Source organism: Salvia hispanica, chromosome 4 (genome assembly GCF_029641045.1).
Source record: "Salvia hispanica isolate PSC_SH4W2 chromosome 4, Shi_PSC_v1, whole genome shotgun sequence".
Classification (NCBI taxonomy): Eukaryota; Viridiplantae; Streptophyta; class Magnoliopsida; order Lamiales; family Lamiaceae; genus Salvia; species Salvia hispanica.
Window position 1 is genome coordinate 50,087,316 of NC_142695.1, and position 22,031 is coordinate 50,109,346.

Consider the following 22,031-nt stretch of genomic DNA (forward strand, 5'->3'; position numbering starts at 1 on the left):
ATAAATGGGAAACAAATTGAACAACTTTCCCCAAAATAAAAATATACTGCATATAGATATTAAGGTTTCTTGCTTTGTCAAATTATTATCTTTCATCTTAAATTTTATTTTTACCCGAAAAATATTTTATCTTATTTTGTACAAGTATCTGTGAGAATTATTTAATCCGAGTTTACATGAAGTTGCAAAGAACATTCAAAATTGAAAAATAAGTATACAAAATGACTTTGATATTAGTGAAAAAGGAAAGCTGGAAAAAACTGTAACCATCCCAATTAATAGTCAAATTAGCCGTCTAATTAGCACAAAGAAATGCTTAAACTTGTTAGCTAAGATGAAACGTTCAATGCATCTGTCGTTTCGTGTGTGGAATTTTTCGTTACATTTGAGGGATTTTTTCGATGTATCTATCAAGTCATTGGTATTATAACCGATATATTTCATCTAAGGGGTGTGATCAGTTGCTAACTTTCTAAAGTTGCTAACTTGTTAACTCATTAATGCAGTGTATTAAAAATGTCAACACGATGATATTAAAATGTCAACACATAATTTTGTTGAACTTCAATATAATGTGTTGATATTATATATTGACATTTTAATGTTCCCGTATTGACATTTTTAATACACAACATTGATGAGTTAACAATTTAAATAGTTAGCAATATAACACACCCCTTTCATCTAATATAGCATCTATGATACCCAGTTTGTGTAAAATGATCAGATCAGACATCTAAACTCAAGCCTATATACAATATCACATTTATAATTTCATTAGTATTCCTAATTATAGATTTATAAATTATAAGGTCCTTATCTTGGTTCATGAATTGTGGACTAAAGGATTTTAGGGGAAAACTCTCCCTCCAATAATAGGTGACCCTTTCTTGATATTGTCCACAAATCTTAGTATAGAGAGCAATAATTAATATGGGCAGCCAATAGAATTGATGCAAATAATTTGATGAGATTGCCCTTGAATGTAGGGCATATGGTATATGTACTTGCTTCTTTATATGAATTCAACAAAATTAAGCACCACACATTTTTTGGAGGCCATTTATAATGCAGCAGCAATTTGCAATGGAGTTGGTTGTACCTGGGAGAAAAAAAGGAGGCACTCCTCACATGGTGGCACAGTTCTCGTTGTCGGTTGTTATGGCCGCCCCCACCGGTGGTGGTGCTTGACGGAGAAATCACCCCGTAATTGCCCACCAAGACATATCACTCTTTCTCTCTCACATAGACACAAACACACAAAAAGGAGCTGTATAAACAATTGTGTAACAACTACTACAAAATATTCCAAAGTAGTGTATAACAAGATTAGATGTGGCTATACACCGATATAGACTTGGAACGGATGTTCTTATATGGTTCGTACACTCGAGTCTAACAAGATGAACTCGGATAGCAAGAATTTTCACGATCATGTACTCAGACAAGTTTTTAATACAGCTAACTAACTAACTAACTAACTTGCTCCTGTAAAAAATCATGTGGTGATTCTGTCTTAGTTCCATGTTTCTACAGGTTGCGACTCTACATTTTCCATCCTCTGAGGATTGGAAACTATTCCTCTCTGCAATTTCCTGAATGAAAAAAGGGATGATTCGAGAGGATTGAGGCTCACTTGAAGTTGAACTCTAGGAAGCTGTTCTTCGATTAGCAGAAACTTCATCCAGATTTTCAGGTGATGCTTTTGTCGTCAGAGGCAAGTCCACAAGCACGGTTGGAGGGGCAAAATACATGTGCAGTGACATCATGCAGATCACAATTCCCAAAAAGAGCTGCATGAGTTGATTATGTAAGACGAAAGTGGGAAGCACAAGATATGAAGAAAATCAGAGAGAATGTAAAACTCGCCTGAAGAGTCGGTTTGAAATGGAAAATGTACACAGATACCAGCATTGTCAATAACATGGCCATCGACGTTGAATACACCTGTTAATGAGGAAATTATTTTAAGCAATTGCTCCCATATTCTTAAAACTAAGTACATCAAATGACATTTTTCAGATAATTTAGCCAAATAAAGATTGAAGTAATAGGCACCTTAACAATGTTATCTGCATACTTCATCAACCACGATACTAGCAGTCCAGTTGAACCAAGATTTAGCACTACCAACCAAGTTGTTACACTATATCCATTGAAAAGGCGTCGCCACCATGGACCATTCTCGAATCCACTTCTGAAATCATCAGTAGCCAGTTTGGCCATGTTGAATATTGCACCAAATCTGAGAGGCATTCGCTACATCGCATCAATAAACAAATACCCTTAAAAGGCTCTTAATCTAAGTCCATACCCACAAATGAAGAAATAAAATGTAAATAGAAAACCCTTTGTCATCTCCACTTTCCCCCTTTACTACAGCAATGAATCATAGTTGCTTCATATATGAATATGTTGCCAGTCTGCTACGGCAGTTTATATGGAATAATTATATTAATCTCGTGTATGTAGAAACATTGGTCTGGTACTACGGCTACCAGAGAAAGAAACTCACGTGTATAATTGAATATTCTGCCAATATAAGCTGTCATTGTTCTTTTTCATCAAGAATTCCGTGTACACACCAGCCAGAGCAGAGAGACAAGCTGATAATACACCCAGCATGTATCCTTGAATTGGAGACGAAAAGAGCGACTCACAAGAAGTTTCTCCACAACCTTTGACCTGTGCCATCATTAGACAATAAGATTCAGACTACAAGGCAAGTTATGCTTACATGAAAAGCTATGCGACGAGTAAGGCTAGTGATCATAATTCAACTCCCATTCGCCATTGTGGTTTAAATTAAACTAGAAGAGTAAGTAAAACCGACGTACCTGGCTTGTGGTTGTTCCAATAGCCAATAGAACGATAGCCATCCACTGCAAATTAGAAAGCTTCCTCCTCAAAAATAGCCTAACACGGGAAATGAAATTATATGCCAATTGTAGAGCATCAACAACTACATAAGAGAAATCTGCGCATAGCTCCTATTAAACGAAGCAGCTTCAGTTCTTGATAATGATAAGTGATATGTATACGAACCAACGAGAGAAAGTGAATAATAATAAGCACCTGAACAGTATTCCAGTCGTAACAATCTTTAAGTTTCCCATTATCTGATAAGTGGAGGTATCAACATAAGTCAATGTGGCAAACTGCACATTGTTGTGAATGAGGTATATGATTGACGGAATCGGATACAACCGTACACTTCTCCAATCAGTCGTGATTTTAGGAGGAGGCGATGCCTGGCATTCTCTCCACAGCATCAAACTAGACACAATTAGCTGCACCCAACCAGAAACATGATACTAGTTAATGAAACTGCATAAACTTAAAGTAATGAACATAAAAGCACTAAAACTTCACACATAGTATAATCCCAAGAAAATATTCTGATCTTCTAATTTCATACTTTTACTCTATCAATAAGCAAAAATCGAAAGATTGCTAACACAAGTAGCCATACATTTCTAAGAATGAATGCACTTACCTTAAAAACTTCAGCAAGAAAAGGCACAGTAGCATAGTCATACTTGTACCCCCCATTACTCTGAGACAATGTCGTCAATATACCCTGCCAATTTCAACCAAAACGAACAAACCCTCAATCCAAAATCACATTTTTGGGGGCAATTTTCAACCAATCCACAAAATCAAGTCCGTATGGAACAAGTATTTAAAAGCTTGAGCTGTAACCAGTGAGGGAAAGTGAACCTGAGAGCTTGTGAGAACGGTGAGGAATGAAGCGACGACGTACCACTGCATCTTCTTCTCCCTTCACACTGTGAAATTGGATTCGGAGCGGATTTGATCTCGCGTGAGCAATTGCGATTGCACCCCTTTGATTTGAGAGTTTCGAAAAGAAACCCCTATACTTTGTATTATTGTAATTGTGCCGCGAATATTTTATTTGCATTAATTTAAAAATATTATTTGCAGTAATTCTCTTTAACCTTTATGATAATTTTAAAAAAATCTTGTCAATAATTTATATTGGATATATAGGTCGTAATTTCAAAATTTTAACACACGTTCCTTGTAGAAGTAGGGAAACCCAACGACATAGTAGGACTACATAACCTAGGACTAGGAGGATTCAAGTCATGGAATAAATAAACACTAGATTATAGAGAAATAGAATTACAATGCACTGGTCTGATTGGTATCCTATTGGGTATTCCATAACAGTGGGTCTTGCTATTATTGTGGGAGGTTTTCAAACTTCTTGTTGTTCGGCTTGTGATTGAAGTTTGACACGTGCACCGGGACGGAGGGAGGGGATGGCGGCTGCGCCATCTCCCTAGGCGAGTACGCAGCCGGGGTATTTGTTAATGTTTGTATTCATTAAATTAGGGTATGGCACTAATAAAGGAACAATGATGACGTGTAATTGAACATGAGAATATATAGAAAAAGAAGCGAGCGGAAATAACTTAGTTATATACAAATAATGAAATTTGGTCAAATTCTGATCGAATATGAAAATAGAATATTACTATATCATAGTATGAGCTTTCTATTTCACAATTGGGCCAAATTTTCCAACGCTTATGTGTATTAACGTTTAAAGAGGTGCCACTTATATGTATTAACTATAATAATAACTAAGCGATACATATTTATATAAAACGTGTTATACTTGTTTTTGAAATTAAATAATAATAGTAATATATTTCCTCTTTATTGTAATGAAATGATGATGTTTTAAGTATTACTCCTACTAAACAATATCGTAGAAATTTTCGCTGCCACATTACGATTGACTCCATTGGAATTAGCACGGGTGGAATAATTACAAATTGAAAGATCATGATTTAATATGTTATTTGCAAATTTATATATAGCACTAACCAAAGACCTAACTCATCCATATTCCAAATTATCACTATTTATTTCTCAATTCCACTTTGAATTTCACATGTTATACTACTCAAATCACGATATAAACTCTATCAGCTTCAAACAAAGTTTTTAACACCCGAATCAATGGAGTGCTCAAAAGTCATTAAATATTTAAATCAAACAATGATTGTACCAGTTCTTCACAGCCTTAGATGGCATACGCCATGGTTCGGCAGGAAGATACCTAGACACAAGTCAGACGCCATGGTTCGGCGTGAAGATTTTTTTTTTCTCCTCACTTAACTCAATTAACACAAATTTCTTAAAATCCCAAGCCCAAAAGAAAATGGAGCATGTTTTGTCTAACATTCTATTAATTGTTTTTTTTTTTTATGAGTTTTGAATGCAAAATAACTCAAATAATGGATTTTAATATGCCTAAAGGCTATCAATGTTTACAATTTAGAAAGATTTTTGTGTGGGTGTAATACGGCTCAGTTGGAGTATGAACATAATAAAAGTTATGACCGATTTATGAAAATTGCCTGAAATAGTAAAACCTATAGCGGGCTGGTAAATTTGCAGTCCATGAACGGAACAACGGACCACTGAACGAGTTCGATTGATTTTCATGATTTTTTATCTCACGGGAACAATTGCGATGGACGATGGTACCACTTGATTTGGGAGTAGGGAGAAGAAACCCCTATATTTTGCATCATTGTGACTTAGCCACGATTTACTAATTGGGATTAATATGTATCCAACAATGTAAAATCATCGTTGTTAATTGTTTTATAGTGAAAATGTAGCCATGGGCCCATAACTCTAATTTGATGATGAAGCACAATCAGTATTATAAAAATAATTATTGATTTTTTTTATTGAATAAATATAGATCCTAGTTTGGATGGTTAAATAAATAATGGAGTATCCTTCTAAAAATTAACACCCTTTAAGAGGACTGAAAGTTTCGTGATATCTATATCATGATAATTTTGGGATTCGAGAATAATATATGCGAGACGCAATTATAAAGTGTATTATATTTAAATTAGTTTTAATACTAATGTTTTGTTTTTCACATCTTAACCACTCTTCACCCAAAATTACCATATAAGAATAAAATATAATGGGTCTTTTATGTTTAATTTACCGTATCTTGTTATTTTATAGTGGGATATAGGTCCTAATTTGACGATGATGAGTAACTTACCAAATTTAATAGCATAAATTGAATTATTTATCATAACCTTGTAGAAGTAGGAAACCCAACAAGGAAACAACAATTACTGTATATATAACCTATATAAGTCATGTTATGCATGGTTTCTCCACTTGAATAAAATTGCAATGGACTTCATCGATTGGTTTGCAATTGGGTGTTTAATAGGAGTGGTTCTTGTTTTTATTGCGGGAGGCATTCGAATTTGTTGTTGTTCGGAGACGAGTTCTGTGGGGCCGGGAAAGAAGCAGCGCGTGATGGCTTGTGCTAGATTGAAGTTTGACACGTGCACCGGGAAGGAGGAAGGGGACGGCGGCTGCGCCATCTGCCTAGGCGAGTATAAGGCCGGGGAGTGGCGCGCAACCATATCTGAGTGCAAGCACCGGTTCCATGCTGAATGTGTAATGGAGTGGATCAAGCTTAAGTGCACTTGCCCCTTGTGCAGGCATTATCTTGTTTGATCGATGTACGTACAAAGTTCACTCAATTTTTTAGTATGACTATATGATAAAGATGTGCTCCTACAATATTTGTATACGTGAAATTAAATTAGGTTATGGCATTGATAAAGAAACAATAATGATATGTTATTAACCATGACAATATGAACAAAATTAAGCAAACAATATGGAAAATAGCTAGATATATTCTATAACAATTTGAGTATTAAATCACGAATATTCTATTTTTTAATTTTCCAACGCTTATGTGTATTAATTTTAATGAGACCATTCCACTTATGTGTATTAATTTAAGTGGATATGGCTAACTAAGCGGCACACATACACAAAATGACAAAATCGATGTTGTTTTCAAAATTAATAACAGTATATTTTCCTCTTTATTATGTTGCTTTGAGTATTACTAAACAATGTCATTTTATTCCGGGTGCCATATTATAATTGACTTCATCGGAATTAGTATGGATGGGAAAGAGGGCGACCATTGTAGAATCAACCTCTCTCACATAGGTCTAATTTGATGATTATTGATTTTTTTATTAAATAAAATAAAGATCCTTGTTTGGAGGGTTAAATAATTAAGTAACAGAGTACTATCCTTTTACACAACCATACCCTTTAGAGGACTGAAATTTTCGTATGATGATAATTTTGTGGGATTTCGAGGATAATGCATGTGAGACGCAATTAAAAGTGTATTATATTTACATTAATTTTAAAATTATTGCCGATTTTTGTTTTTCACATCCTAACCACACTTCACCAAAAATTACCGTACAAGAATAAAATATAGAAGGAAATAGAGATCCCCGACTTCACTAATTGTTACAATTATCAATAGGATCTAATTTACAAGAATTTAAAGAGGGTAACTTATCAAATTTAAAAGCACAAATTGAATTATTTATCACTGGCCTTGTAGATGCATAGTAATGTGATGCATGATTTCTCCTCTTAAGGCACAACACATCCCTAAGCACAAATACAGTTATAGGAGATTATAATTAATCATAAAACATATAATAAAATTACAATGGACTTGGGCGATTACTTTTATATTGGATCAATGCTAGCATTTTCTGTTACTTTTATGGTGTTATTACACTGCCCTTGTTGTTTTTCTGAGATGCCTAGAGAGCCGCAGCACGCGGTGGCTTGTGCCAGATTAACGTTTAACACGTGCACCGAGAAGGAGGGAGGGGACGGCGGCTGCGTCATCTGCCTAGGCGAGTACTTGGCCGGGGAGCGACGCACAACCATACCCGACTGCGAGCACCGGTTCCACGCTGTTTGTATTGCACTTGCCCCCTATGTTGGCATAATCTTGTTTGATGTACACAATTTATTCACTCAATTTTTTTAGTGTGAATATATGATCAAGATGTGTTCCTACAATTTGTAATTAAGAAACAACAACGACACAATATAATTAGACAACAATATAGAGAAAAAGAAGCAATATGGAAAATAGTTCGATAAATTCAAACTGGTTTGACAAAATTTTCAACTGGATGTAAATAGTAGTTTAGATGCTATGACTGGCTAAATGACTCGGATGTGTTCAAAACCGTATTGTTTTTGTTTACAAGTAATAGTAATATTTTTTTCTCATTAATGAGACGACGAGGTATTGTTTTCATCAGATGTTTTATCAATGTAGGATATTTTGACTACCACATCACCATTAACTTCACCGGAATAGCACGAATGTGACTTGCAAAAAGTTAAAACTTCTTATTAATATTTTATTTTGAATCTTAGAAACTAAAAAAATTTGACCGAAATTCATAATTGAATAATAATTATCCATATTCCAAATTATCACTGTTTTTTTTTAATTCCCCTTGGATTTTTCAATTTTCATACGCTACTACCTAAATTATGGCTTTCAATATCCATTCTGTTTTTAAAGAATTGAGAGAGCGAGAAAGTGGCCTTTTAATCTACCTCAAACAAAACAAACCATAATAGAACCAAACATGTTTCCGATTTGTTGGGAGTAAAAAATCATTGGAAAAAAATCATTCCAAAGCATTTCTTTTTCCAATTCAAATCCATCCAAGAGAAAACAAAGTGTTTGTTTTCTCTTGGATCTATCTTTCACAATCATCAAATTTCTGCATGCAAATTCATCACTCTTCCCATGAAACAACACCAATCCCTTCATCTAATCTAATATAACCTCCCCTCTCTCGTTCCCTCATCTCAGATTCAAGAAATGGAGCAATTCAGACAAACAGGGGAAGTTGTGGGAAGCTTGAACGCATTCATGGTGTTCCAGAACAACCTCTACAATCAAAGGCAATGCTCTCTTCTCGTAGACATGCTCGCCTCCGGCTACACGACGATCGCAGAGATGATGAAAACCAACCTCAAATACAAGGAGAAGAACGCCAAATGGAAGATATTGGAACAGCCTTTGAAGGAGCTTCTCAAAGTGTACAAGGAATGCGAATCCTACGTCAAGATGTGCCTCGAAACCAAGGATTTCATGGCCAAATCCATCACGTTGTATCACAACTCCGACTGCGTTGAGTTCCACATACACAACCTCCTCAGCTGCCTCCCTGCTGCAGTGGAGGCCATCGAGATGGCCGGACATATCGCAGGAAATGATCACGACGATATGCAGAGGAAGAAGACCGTCTACGCTTTTAAATACCACAAGGGCTTGAAGGATCCGAGGATCTTCCAGTTGATGTTCGGGCAACAATATTTGGTGTCTCAGGATTTCTGCAGCAGAATGGAGTCTGTCTGGGATGAGGACAGGCTTTTCATTCTCAAGAATCTCCGAGAACGTGGCTTGGCTTCGAAGGTTTCTGACATCCTTCTCAGCGACACAATGTTGCCTAGCACCATCTTGGTGAACTCCAAGGACTACAAGATTAGGAGGAGACTAGGGACCGGGAAGCAGTTCAAGGAGATCCAGTGGCTAGGCGAGAGCTTCGCTCTGCGCCACTTCCACACGGAGGGTGTTGAGGAGCTGCAGAAAGAGTTCGCCGCGGATATAAGCCTCTCCCATCCCAACATAATGCACACTCTGTGTGGCTTCTGTGATGCGGACAAGAAGGAGTTTTTCTTGGTTATGGAATTGATGCATAAGGACCTCTCCACTTATGTCAAGGAGCTTTGTGGGCCCAAGAAGAAGGTCCCGTTTTCCATCCCCGTGGCTGTTGACCTGATGCTGCAGATAGCCAGAGGGATGGAGTATCTCTACTCGAGGAGGATCCCTCATGGAGAGCTCAGTCCCTCCAGCATCTTGATCAAGCCACGGTCTCATGGGACGGGGGAGGGATTCGTCCAGGCCAAGATCACAGGTTTTGGCCTGGATGCCTCCATCCGGAGGCTTACTCAGAGCACGCCTGCAGACTCAGGGGAGCTGCCGTATATATGGTATGCACCCGAGGTTTTAGGTCAGGAGACGCAAGGGAATGTTGAGAAATGCGACGTGTACAGTTTTGGAATGGTGTGTTTTGAGATCTTGACGGGGAAGGTACCTTTCGAAGATGCTCATCTTCAAGGGGACAAGATGAGCAGGAACATTAGGGCCGGGGAGAGGCCGTTGTTCCCGTTTCATACGCCTAAGTTCTTGGCTAACCTGATCAAGAAATGCTGGCACACTGATCCGGCTCAGAGGCCTAGCTTCTCTTCTATATGTAGGATCATACGTTATACCAAGCGTTTCTTGGCTATGAACCCTGACTACGGTCAGCAGGAAGGGGTGCCGCTGCCTCCGTTGGACTTCAGTGATGTGGAGGCCACCTTCGTGGCGAGATGTGCAGCTTCCGACAAGATGCATGTGGTGTCACAGATACCATACCAGATGTTTGCTTATAGGGTTGTGGAGAGGGAGAGGGCCAGTGCAAGTCAGAGGGAGACCTCCGAGTCGGGTAGTGATGGGGGCGAGGAGGCACCCGCCTTGACAGTGGACGACTCATGGGCGGCGTTGAAGGAGAGGAGGATGAGATCACTGCCGTCCATTGAGACCGTGGCTAACAAGCTCCCACCAACAAGCAAGTCTTTGGATCTCAAGTCAAAGCCAGGTTTGAAACGCCTTCACTCTGAGTAGTATATCAAAATCTAGAAGAATGTATATTGACCGTGTTTTGTAACAGGGACGCCGAGAGGGAGGGTGTCGAGGCCACCGCACACACCCGTTGGGCGGCCGGCGAGGATGAATTCTGAGAGCAAGCTGGTTGTGGCGAGCCCAAGATCAAGACGGCGGCCAGGTGCTTCTTCGGATTCCGAGTTGAATTAGGACAGCAGGATCATCGGAAGCCAGTTTCGACGCCATTTTACACAGGTTTAGATAGGCAAATCAGGCTTTCTACTATTAGCAAAGTCCGATACCAACATACTTATGATGTTTCTGTATCTCAAAGTTTGAGGATGTTCTGCTACTCTGACTAATGCACTTGTACACCTGATGTTTGCCAACTCTTCTCCATTACCAGATTTCGTATATTCCATCAAATTTCAAATAGCAAAAGAAATGCATAATCACAAGGGCACTCAGAGAAAAATTCAAACAAGAGATCATCCAATTTTTTTAATCAAAATATAGCAATTCCAAAAGGTAGGCAGGTTTATTGAACAAAGCAAATGCCATGTACAAAAATACTACTAACTCACTTACTCACTCATCAAGCATAGACCTAAACAGCTAGTTTATGGCATTGTTCTTATTATTAGCTAATATTACTACCATGAAGGCAAAATCCATAGTAAAACCTATAAGCAGGTGATGTAGGGGTTCGCTTCTCTTCACGAAAGAGAAACGTCTTAGATCAAATTATTATCCTCGTCCAGCGAACAAAAATCATACTGTAAATTGAATGAAAATTAGAGCTCTATCTGCTGGCATCAGTCAGATATTCTAATCTCTACTCCCAGCAACTCTTTCACTTGTTCGTATGTCACAAATGCAATGGCTATTGATGGGACAACCTGAATAGAGACGGAAAGTGTGCATCAGGCAAAGCAAGCAACTCACTATTACTAAGTTACATTTGTCTAAGAATTGAATATTGCTGTTGTTAGTCACTATTATACAGAAGAAAAAATACACAAATCGCATACGCGGACCACAGTGGTGGTCGCATCGTGAAGGTAACAGGCTGTGACACTTGCTTCCCACAATGGGATTATGGGAGCACCAAGCACCAATACCATGCAGGATGCAGCACTAAGAGATTCTTTCTTTCTGTCCCTTAAGTCTTTTAATAATAATTGTGACTAGAAAAATACGAAAAACTATACCAAATTAAAGTGGAAAATTAAACCAAAAGCTCTATCTTATTCAGGTGATCAAAAGAAATATCAGAAAAGCATAAAAAGTAAAAGTAGACTGACCTTCACTGAATTGGGGACCAATCCTTTGTATAATGCTCGGAAGCCCTCATGTCTAACAGTTTTCCTGAAAGCATCAACCATGCCACTGTATTCGAGGGGAGCCTTACTTCTCCCATCACCGGTAACAATTGAAGCAGCATTATTCCACCCCACCATCTGCATTCTGCGGCGAATGACGTCAAGAGGGTAAGCAACAGTTTGTCCAACTGTGCCTGCTGCTGCCCCACATGCAAGCCTTGTAACTACACCCAATTCATTGTCTTCAACGAGACCAAATGGCTTAGATTTAATCAAGTAATCTTTGAGAGATTCATAAACAGCAAAGTTGAGGCCAACATATGGTACCTGCAAAGAAGTTGCCAAACCAACAATGTCAGAAAGGGGACCCGGACCAATCATGTATTCTTATCATGATAATATTGCCTACAGCCCATTAGCTAAATCATTTCAAAGAATTATTAATCATTTTTTAAAAAAATAACAGCAGTTAAGAAGATTTGGTTTGCACGGAATAACCAATGCGCTTGAGAAATTAATAACTTCATATAAACTAAAGTAGTTGAGCTAGAAACAAGGATTCAAGTAAATTCGTAATTCTATCACTTGATTAATACAAAATTAGTTGAGCTAGAAACAAAGATTCAAGTAAATTTGTAATTCTATCACTTTATTAACCAATCATGTATTCTTATCATGATAGCATTGCCTACAGCCCATTAGCTAAATCATTTCAAAGAATTATTAATCATTTTTAAAAAAAAATAACAGCAGTTAAGAAGATTTGGTTTGCACGGAATAACCAATCCGCTTGAGAAATTAATGACTTAATATAAACGAAAGTAGTTGAGCTAGAAACAAGGATTCAAGTAAATTCGTAATTCTATCACTTGATTAATACAAACTTAGTTGAGCTAGAAACAAAGATTCAAGTAAATTTGTAATTCTATCACTTTATTAATACGAAACTAGTTCAGCTAGAAACAAGGATTCTAGGAAATTAGTAATTCTTTCAGGTATATCAAATATCAATGCTCTTTAGAAACTGGGGATTTTACTTCTTAAGACAGAGTTGGTTGACTTGGTTCAACTGTATCATTTTTAATTGATACGCAATGGTTTTTTACGTTAATAGCCAATTGCAGCGGTCAAGGGTAAAATAACATTTTCCCCCTTATAATATAGAATGCAAAGTCTCGAATTAAATAAAACCTTTAATCCTTCATTATATCATAAACGGACAGAAAAAATTAAAGAAATTATCGCCAGTCTATTACTGTAAGACCTAAAGTATCTAGCATGGGAGAACTTACAACTCCAATGACAGATGGAAGCCAGCCCTTATACAGAGCACGGAAACCTTCCTCTCGAAGCACGGTTGATAAAGCATGAACCATTCCTCTATACTGATAAGGGGACTTGTCTGTCTGCAGAAGAGGATAAACAAACAGATACCTGAATACTAGTACAAGAAATAGCTTCCCAAAAGAACGCTCATTGGAAAAAAAGGACCTGCATTACCTGTACAGTAAGTCTGCCTCGGACCATGTCCATCGGGTATGTAGCAGACATAGCAATTATCCCAGCACATGCTCCCGCTCCGAGACGTAATAAAGGAGTCAATTCAGCGTCCTCTGTAAATCCAAGATAAAGAACACAGGCATATTTAGCAAGTAGCCAAGTAGCAACTCATACATCCCTGAAGTTTCAAGTTGCATGGAAGACGGTGGTTTACATAGTAACAGGCACTGCTTTCACAACTCCAACTCCTTAGAATGAAATTAAACTGGAAGTACAGACCCAAATATAACTGTAACCTATATGTTGGCAGACAATCATTTTATTTTATACATATATCGCTGAGTTCTTAAGACAATATGCTACAACACATGGCTGGTGATAATAGATTAAAAACTGAGTATATTTTTAGATCATTCTGATTATTAATTTCTTGCTTACAATTTCATTGCACTGATAATTAAACCCTAAACCCAAAAATGAGATCCAGCATATCAATATCCAAGAAAAAGCGAAAAATACAGTAATATAATATACTGAAACTAAAACTTTGAAATATTCCACGTGCATGATAAGTTGATAACAAAAACATACCGTTCCCAGGTTGCTGCCGGTACAAATGCAATATACCCCTATTCCAACATAAAATACGAAGTCAATCCATGCAAGTATGGTGATCAGTGTATCAATTAATGAGTGATAGCTATGAAATGCTGGCATCAATGAAGCATAAGCCAAGCTATTCTTTTACATAAAGCAGTGGCATAGTCTGAGTTTCATGGTTACGTAATATCTTTCAAAAAGACTAGTCTAATAGTGCAAGATATCCAAGGAAAATAAAGGCTGCAGCATCCTGTCATCACATAAACACCACTGGAGATGCAAAACACCAATAGTAGGACCATACTTGGATGCTTGCTCATAGCTGAAGAACTTCACGGCCGAGTTCGGGACAATACGAGCACAATTTGCGCCATTTCCTTTAAACAGTCCTCGAAGACCCTCAGTTCTCCATATATACTTCAAACCTTGAACAGTACCAGAATATTTTATGTTATGCGGATTTTGAACCTGTCAAAGAACATTAGTTTTCCAGGATACATTAGCTCAATGATGGATAATTCCATATATATGAATTCGAGACGGTCAACAGTCGCAGAGGCAAAAAAAAAAGGAAAAAGTAAAAATAGCCTCAAAGAAACCAAACATAATTCACTAGACATGATCAAAAGAGCATGTCTTTTGAGAAAGGTTAGTGTTAAATTATCAAAATACCAATGGAACGAGATAAGAGAATGCTGCTTAGTTCAACATGGCTAACCTGGAGCAAAATTTTCAATCGCTCCAATGGAGCTACAGCAGTCCGAGACCTGTGACAATCAAGCAGCAGAGCACAAATCAATCAAACCAAAGTCAACATTTTCCACAAATTAGATATTGTTTGCAAACTAACAGAGTACATTGCTCATGAATACACATACATATCCGGCTGCTCTGTGTCTCAAAATGATGAATAAAAAAGGGAACATAGAAAATGAAAATTCGGATAACCTATCGACGAATAAACACAACGTAACAAAGATCAGAAACTTACACTCCTCCTGCGACGCCTCCGGCGATGAGAGATTTGCAAATGCTGTAGACTTGGTACTTAGAAGGCTTGATTTCTGCCTTCGCAAGCTTCGCCTCCTCAGCCAGATTAACGATCTTGGACACCGCCGAGTTGTTCGCTTTCACATCTTCAGACGCCATTAAATCAACTACTCCGCGAAATGAATCGATCCAAAATTATAAATAAGAAAGTGAAATTACCACCAACAAAAACCCTAGGTTTACGAAGATCGAATCGAGGCAAACATTCTACTCGCGGAGGACGGTGGTGGTGGTGGTGGTGGTGGTGGCGGGAAGCGAGAGAGTGGAGAATGAATGGGAGAGAGAGGCGGAACAAAGAGAGTGAGCGAGTGAATGACGGCTACTTGGACATCACCGGAATTTAACGAATCTTGAGATCAGAGAATCTCGTGTCTCGCTTCAACTCCTTGTACATTGTGCTTTAACCATAATACGTTCGTGTTTTTCTTTTTTATATAATTTTCCCTTTTTTCGGTATACACAACGAACTTCGTCGTTATTTATTTTATCCACGTATAAATAAAAATAAAAATAAAAATAAAATAAAATAATGATTTACGAGCTTGCTTAAATCAATAATCTCTGATTCTAATGCGATTTCTTTTTGCATAATCTACTCAAGTAGGGTTTGATCTCGTCTTTTTTTCTTTCTTTTTTATACTCCTATTACGAAAAAATCTATTAATATACTTATTTTGATAATTTACGTATATCGCGTATAAGAAGTCCTTCACAAATTAATTAGTGTGCGTGGCATGATACCAAAATTTCATCAAAATGAGTAGATATCAATTGTGTGGGAACACTAAAATATCATTTCGTTTGTTATATCCACCAAAATAAAACTATGGATATTTTATTAAACTCAATACTTCATCATTTTTTGTGTGCACATATAACTCAGTAGCATAATTAGTGTATTACTAATAATAAGTGTTTTGGCCTTTTTTATTGGTATGGGGTGGGTGGAATGGGATAATGATAGGGTCTCTTTAACACATTTGGTTTTCAATCAACATAGGATGTACTACCAATTTGGAAGAAGTATTGTACTACAAGATTCGAAAATGCAAAAAATAATAATAATAATTATAATAATAATAATAATAATAATAATAATAATAATAATAATAATAATAATAATAATAATAATAATAATAATAATAATAATAATAATAATAATATGATACTAGTTTGGTGATTATAGTATACTTGATGTCAACGAAATTCAGTGTATCAATTTTTGTCACATTCCTCGTCCACAAATAAATTTTCTAATTTCTATCATAAGTTACAGTACTTCGTATTGTAACATGTGATAGCGACCAATGACTATTAATACTGTTTATTTTATCAATAATTGTCTCTTAAGTACATAGTCGTCGTGCATTTTAATTCTAAAAGGGATCGTTGACTATTTAGAGAAATTAAAAACAAAAGGATTAAAATATAGATTAATCGGACTCAATGGGGACTCCATAGGTTTAATTGATTTGATGAAGAGTAATCAAATCAAGATAAATTCTCCACATCACATGTACAGTGCAGTAGCCAGCAAGTGTTTCTTTTATGGAAGATAATATGTGCATTGTATTGTTAGATGGAGTAGTAGTACTTTTTTATATTTTACTTTGGGCTAAGTTTTTAATGGCCTTTGAATTTGGATTGATTTTTTATTGGGTTAGTTGATTATAGTTATGCAATTCTATTTATTCACTAAGTCGGTTTTATTTTCAATTTTATTGGACTTGTTATTTACGATTTATAAATTGTTTGTTTTATTTTAATATGATTATATAATTTAAATTTTACTAGGAAAATTTAATAAAAATGATTAACAGAAAAATAGAAGTGTGGCTGAAATTTTGCGACAGAATGTCAACTGTGATTCAATATGAGATACTGACATGATTGATAAATTACATCGTTCTGGATGGATATTACAAGATTAATTCCAAAATAATTAATTTTCATTGAGAAAAACATCGTAAGAAGATTTTTAAGGGAATACTTTATAATATAGATAAAAAAAATTGGTGATTTAATGAATTCAAATAAAAATACTTAGTTACTTTTTATAATACCGTTTCAAATCTTGTTGGGCCTATAGGCCCAAACTAGCACACACATCAGTTTATACAAAAGTCTTATTACGGCATATTAAATCGAATAACTTTTGGAATGTAGTAATTCAAATTGTGTGTTTGGAACTAATTTGTGTTTCACCCATTTAACTATTAAATTTTTTTTGTTAAAACAAACTAAAATATGCAATTTCATTATTTGCTGATTTTGGCCACTATTTTGGCAAAAACTCTATCATCTCTCATATTTTACTCTCTCTTCCTCCTACTTACTCTCTCTCACTTTAACTTTTATTACATCAATATTTTAAATCCTCTACCCAACAGAAATGTCTATATTGACTTGGAACGAATGGAGTATGTTCTAGTAACATTACTTCTGAACATTTGCAACTTTCTCATAAATGTAAACATTTGTACCAAATAAATAAAGAGTGAAAACAACAGTACTACTATTATATATATTTCGTACCGAATACAAACTTATGTTATTTAGTTCACTCAAAACCATATAATCTAACACAACGAGACCTTATATTCTCATGGTGTCCAGAAATTTGCCCTGGAGTCTCCTAGAGAAGAAGCCATTAACATACTCCTTCATTGATATAGTCCTAAATATTGGCATCTGATTACCCAAGAGAGCTGGAGATGGGCCCACATTTGCATCAAAATTAGGGTTGAAAAACATTCCTAGTGAAATTCTCTCTTTCTCAGAATTAACTGTTGCCCTATGCTCAATGCTCTTGTACAATCCATTGCTCAACACCTGCAAATCACAAATGATCGAGGTTTGTCAATGAACCAAGTAAATAAGATTGGAAAAAAAAAAATGTTCCAATGATTAATTAAGGTATCTTAGGCTTAGCGAATTAGTCCACAAAAAATTGACCGGAATTGTAAATTCTTAATCAACGTGTATGAATGAGTCGACGTCAATAATTTAATACTAGTATTGTTCTACTTCTCAAATAAAATGTACAATAATAAGTTTAATTTTTGGTGTGGTCAATCAATTATCAAACTTGGCACATTTTGTAAAATGTAGACATAATATATCCATTTTTAGCAGAAAAGAACGTTATATATATCTATGACACGTAATTGCAATTTACCTTTAAATGTCCCATTTAAATTAAGTCATTTCCTCTTAATTTTAACAAAAAACAAAACATAGATCTAGATTACTCTTCTACTTTACTCTCCCAGTTTATCCCTCCAATTAAATCCGAGTTTGGTCAAAAATGGAATATTTATCATTGATGAGATAATGAAAGCTGATATTTTATGTTATGAAAGAAGCATTGACCATTTGACCTCAACAATGTCACCCAAATTGACCACCAAAGCCTTCTTCAAGAACTTCACAGGCATCCAAATTCCATCCTTGTTGATTTGGAGGAGGATGGTGACGGCGCTTCCATCCGAGTGCGGCATCAGCCCGATAACCTTGTCCGGCTCCGGGCACGGTGGGTAGTAGTTCATCCTCACTGACTGCATCCCATCCTCGAACATCTCTTCCATCTCGTTCACATCTATCTTCAGAGCTTCCGCAATCAATCCCAGAAGCAATCAAAAATACTAGTAATTAAAAAATTCAATTATACTAATACTTAGCTAAGAGAGTAGGGGAGCTCGGGGAAGAGATGAGGCTTCCTCCGGTGGATGGGATTGGTGATCATGTAAAAGCGATCACCCCATTCAACCTTGTGATCGCCAATCAAATTCTGGCCATAACCCTCGAATTCTCCTGCCCTAATTCTATATCTCAGCCTCTCCTCCAATGGCAGTGCGTAGAACTCATGAACCATCCACCCCGTGATTCACCAGCTGCAAGTGCAACCAACAATATTGGACACATGTACCACTAATTTCAACTACATAATAATTCTTAAAAACCTGGAAAATGCCCATTCTTTGCATGCGGAATGGAATTTTTGGAGTTCGCGAGCCTTGGCTTTGCCGCAGGAGAAGAATTTCTTCATGTCGATGATCGGAACACACATTTCTGACTGGAAGGCGTGTTCTTGATCGACAACATATTCTTGTGGGATTTCTTGGATTTCGGCTTTGACGAGTTCCTGGACGCTGATTAGCTCAGAATCTGCCATGTTTAGAAATGAGATGCAATAGAAATGAGTTTCTTTTACGTTTAGTGGATATGTATTTGTAGATGGGGGAGAAAGGGAGATGTATTTATAATGTGATTGCATTTACATGGACGTCAATCTTAACCCATCACGATTCAACTATTTATTTCACTTTTTTCAGATTTTCTTATCTTAATTTTGGGTATAAATTGTCTGGACAATTTTTATGTAACTTTGAATTGCATTGTTCCCATGCATAAGTTTTGCTAGTATCAAATAATTAATATAGCTTATTTTGTAATTTAAAATTTTGTTATAGTGAATCTATATGCAATTGTTTTTGTTTCAATATTTTATGCTTTTTACTTTTAGTTGGACCTAAGTTATGGGATTTTCATCCGACTTCTGTAGGGAAATGTACAAAATTAAATATGGATAATGAAAGTGTAACTCCCTCCATCCATCAACACAAGACCTAGTTTAACTAGATATGAGTTTTAAGTAATACAGAAAATAGGGTTAGTGGAATTTGGATCCTACTTTTATAAAGTATATAGGAGTATAATGTAATTTGAGAAGATAAAATTAGTGGAATGTGGCGTTCATTAACAAAAGTAGAAAAAAAGTAAATTGAACATTTATTAGTGCACAAAAGAAGTATTTATTTAATAAATCTATTTTTTAAGAAACGTACATTTTTCACTACTCCCTCTGTCCCATAATAGATGTTACACTTTCTTTTTTAGTTTGTCCCACAAAAGATGTCACATTTCCTTTTTTGGTAAAAGTTCTCTTTCACAGTAATATAAATATACTACTTTCTCTCTCCACTCAACACACAAAACAACATCTCCTAAAATCTCGTGTTATTACTCTAGTGTGCCATCTTTTATGGGACGAGGGAGCATTACTTTTATGGTTACTTCATATTTATATTTTTGCATTTCAATTTTATTTTACAACAGTACTAGTAATTTATAAATTAAATGATCCTTGTAAAAATTTATGACATGTTACGATAAAAAAAACGTTATTAAAAATATGCCAATATTTACCAAATGTTAGGAAGTGGGAACACTCATGATACACTGCATTATCTGTCATCTGAAAAACCACATTCTTATTTTTACGGCTCTTCCGAAGTAAGAAATCGGGTTTTCCAACTTTAGTGAGAATTGAGAAATTATTTGGCTTCGTACTATTGATCCCTGCCATACCAAAATATTACTAAGCAAAAAATGAATTTGAAAAGCGTATCTTTTCTCTCAATTAAAAGGTTACAATTATTATTGAAATAAACACATGTTAAGTGTAATTGAAATATACACATGTTACACGTGACATATGAATACGAAAATTGTTGTTTTTCAAATTTCTATTGTGTTGTTCGCAATATCAATAGTGCCACTATTATTTACACAATTATAGTAGTAAAATGTTTTGTTCAAATTTATGTACGTGCAAATGCAAAACGTGTCGGCATGCAAACATGAAATAAATTAAAAAATGAAAAATACAGTTAAATATAATTGGATGCAGCTTTGACTAATAGACATCATTGATAAGTATAGATAGTATAAGTATAGATAGTAGTACTACCACATTGTACCATCTCATTTGTCCGTCTGTATTCTGAATCCAATTAAAATTTGTGGCTATTTCGCTGTTAAAAGTTTGGTGACTGTAATCCCATCAATTACCTAGTAATGGAATACTACTAACTTTGTGATTCATATTATAGAAGTAAATGTTCAAAAATCTTTGGAGTTGAATGGCCGTATAGAAAGTTAGCAATAACTCATAGTGGAGGAAGCAGTGACCAAGGACATCAGTGACAGGTTCAAATTGTTTTTTACTCTTCAAGTGGTGATGAATATTTGCGACTATAAGAAACTTTTTTCAGAAAGAAATTATCTAAAATATAACTATTCCATAAGACATGGCCATGTTTGGTTGCCGGGATTCTGTCTGGGAAAGTAATCTGATTCCTTAAATTTTAAATTCTTGTGTTTGTTTCGATTTTTTAATCAAACTGGGAAAGTAATCAGAATCTGAGAACAAGGAAAGTTAATACAACTTTCCAGGATTCTGAATCCTAATTATTCTTAGGTATTCTTTTTTTCAGTTTTAGGATTCTTACATATTTAAGCAATATAGTATAGTTTTTTTTTATTATTATTATTATTGTAACACCCCAAAGAAATGACCTTAGTCAGAAATTGATTTTCCGATTAGGAAACCGGAGAATCAGGACTCTTATCGAATAATTCGATATTGAAAATAGTGGTGATTAATAATATGATTAAAATGTTATGAGAGTGAAGATTTTGAAATAGTACATTTATTATAAAGAATGGAAATGATATTAAAAACTAGTACTATAAATTATCTTCAAGATGTTTTCGCATATTAATTCGAAACCGAGAAGGAAATAAATTAAAATATTAAAGTATATGATTAGAAAATGATTAAATGAAAATTAAGTGTTAGAAGATAATATAAGGTTGAAAATGGAGAGATTAGAAGACATATATTAAGAAGTGTAAAACTTGTATATCAGGTGTTTTCGGTGATTGTTTCGACGATGAAAATAGCCAAATTAATCAAATATTATTATAAGTTAAATGTGAGAAAAAGATTGTTCATTTAATTTAAATATAATTGATTCTGAGGGGCGTTTTTTTTATGGGAAAGCCTTAGACTTCAAAATTGTGTAGAAACTAAAAGAGCAATCTAGAAAGAGGGATACACATTTAAATAATGCCATTTGTCCACTTTAATAGCCATATATTTAGAGAAGATATTTTAAGCTTACATATATATA

The 22,031-nt window shown here is 35.6% G+C and overlaps 5 protein-coding genes across 6 annotated transcripts; 2 read left to right on the plus strand and 3 right to left on the minus strand.

Annotated features, from left to right (window-relative positions):
• Window positions 1-1,271: 1,271 nt before the first annotated feature.
• On the minus strand, window positions 1,272-3,867 carry LOC125199000 (CMP-sialic acid transporter 1-like). 2 transcript variants are annotated; one of them, XM_048097196.2, is made up of 9 exons: window positions 3,721-3,867; window positions 3,497-3,580; window positions 3,213-3,290; window positions 3,076-3,119; window positions 2,838-2,916; window positions 2,516-2,685; window positions 2,059-2,245; window positions 1,870-1,947; window positions 1,272-1,793 (listed from the first exon to the last, which is right to left on the minus strand). In XM_048097196.2, exons 1-9 carry the CDS (start codon window positions 3,769-3,771, stop codon window positions 1,650-1,652), a joined length of 915 nt encoding a protein of 304 aa, XP_047953153.1. In that variant the 5' UTR covers window positions 3,772-3,867; the 3' UTR covers window positions 1,272-1,649. The 2 variants fall into 2 exon arrangements, with proteins under 2 accessions (XP_047953153.1, XP_047953152.1); XM_048097195.2 differs by having other exon boundaries at window positions 3,076-3,290; window positions 3,721-3,866.
• A 2,334-nt stretch (window positions 3,868-6,201) lies between these two features.
• Window positions 6,202-6,534, plus strand: LOC125199007 (RING-H2 finger protein ATL80-like). Its single transcript, XM_048097206.1, has one exon. It carries the CDS (start codon window positions 6,202-6,204, stop codon window positions 6,532-6,534), a length of 333 nt encoding a protein of 110 aa, XP_047953163.1.
• Window positions 6,535-8,601: 2,067 nt separating this feature from the next.
• LOC125199014 (uncharacterized) lies at window positions 8,602-10,996 on the plus strand. The gene is made up of 2 exons (XM_048097208.2): window positions 8,602-10,577; window positions 10,650-10,996. Exons 1-2 carry the CDS (start codon window positions 8,753-8,755, stop codon window positions 10,790-10,792), a joined length of 1,968 nt encoding a protein of 655 aa, XP_047953165.1. The 5' UTR covers window positions 8,602-8,752; the 3' UTR covers window positions 10,793-10,996.
• Window positions 10,997-11,055: 59 nt separating this feature from the next.
• On the minus strand, window positions 11,056-15,437 carry LOC125199006 (mitochondrial adenine nucleotide transporter ADNT1-like). Its single transcript, XM_048097205.2, has 8 exons — window positions 14,996-15,437; window positions 14,723-14,771; window positions 14,309-14,472; window positions 13,996-14,033; window positions 13,405-13,517; window positions 13,197-13,310; window positions 11,887-12,231; window positions 11,056-11,481 (listed from the first exon to the last, which is right to left on the minus strand). The coding sequence occupies exons 1-8, from the start codon at window positions 15,151-15,153 to the stop codon at window positions 11,398-11,400; spliced, it is 1,065 nt and encodes a 354-aa protein (XP_047953162.1). The 5' UTR covers window positions 15,154-15,437; the 3' UTR covers window positions 11,056-11,397.
• Window positions 15,438-17,552: 2,115 nt separating this feature from the next.
• LOC125197842 (oxoglutarate-dependent flavonoid 7-O-demethylase 1-like) lies at window positions 17,553-18,947 on the minus strand. The gene is made up of 2 exons (XM_048096357.2): window positions 18,435-18,947; window positions 17,553-17,886 (listed from the first exon to the last, which is right to left on the minus strand). The coding sequence occupies exons 1-2, from the start codon at window positions 18,639-18,641 to the stop codon at window positions 17,650-17,652; spliced, it is 444 nt and encodes a 147-aa protein (XP_047952314.1). The 5' UTR covers window positions 18,642-18,947; the 3' UTR covers window positions 17,553-17,649.
• Between the last annotated feature and the right edge of the window lie 3,084 nt (window positions 18,948-22,031).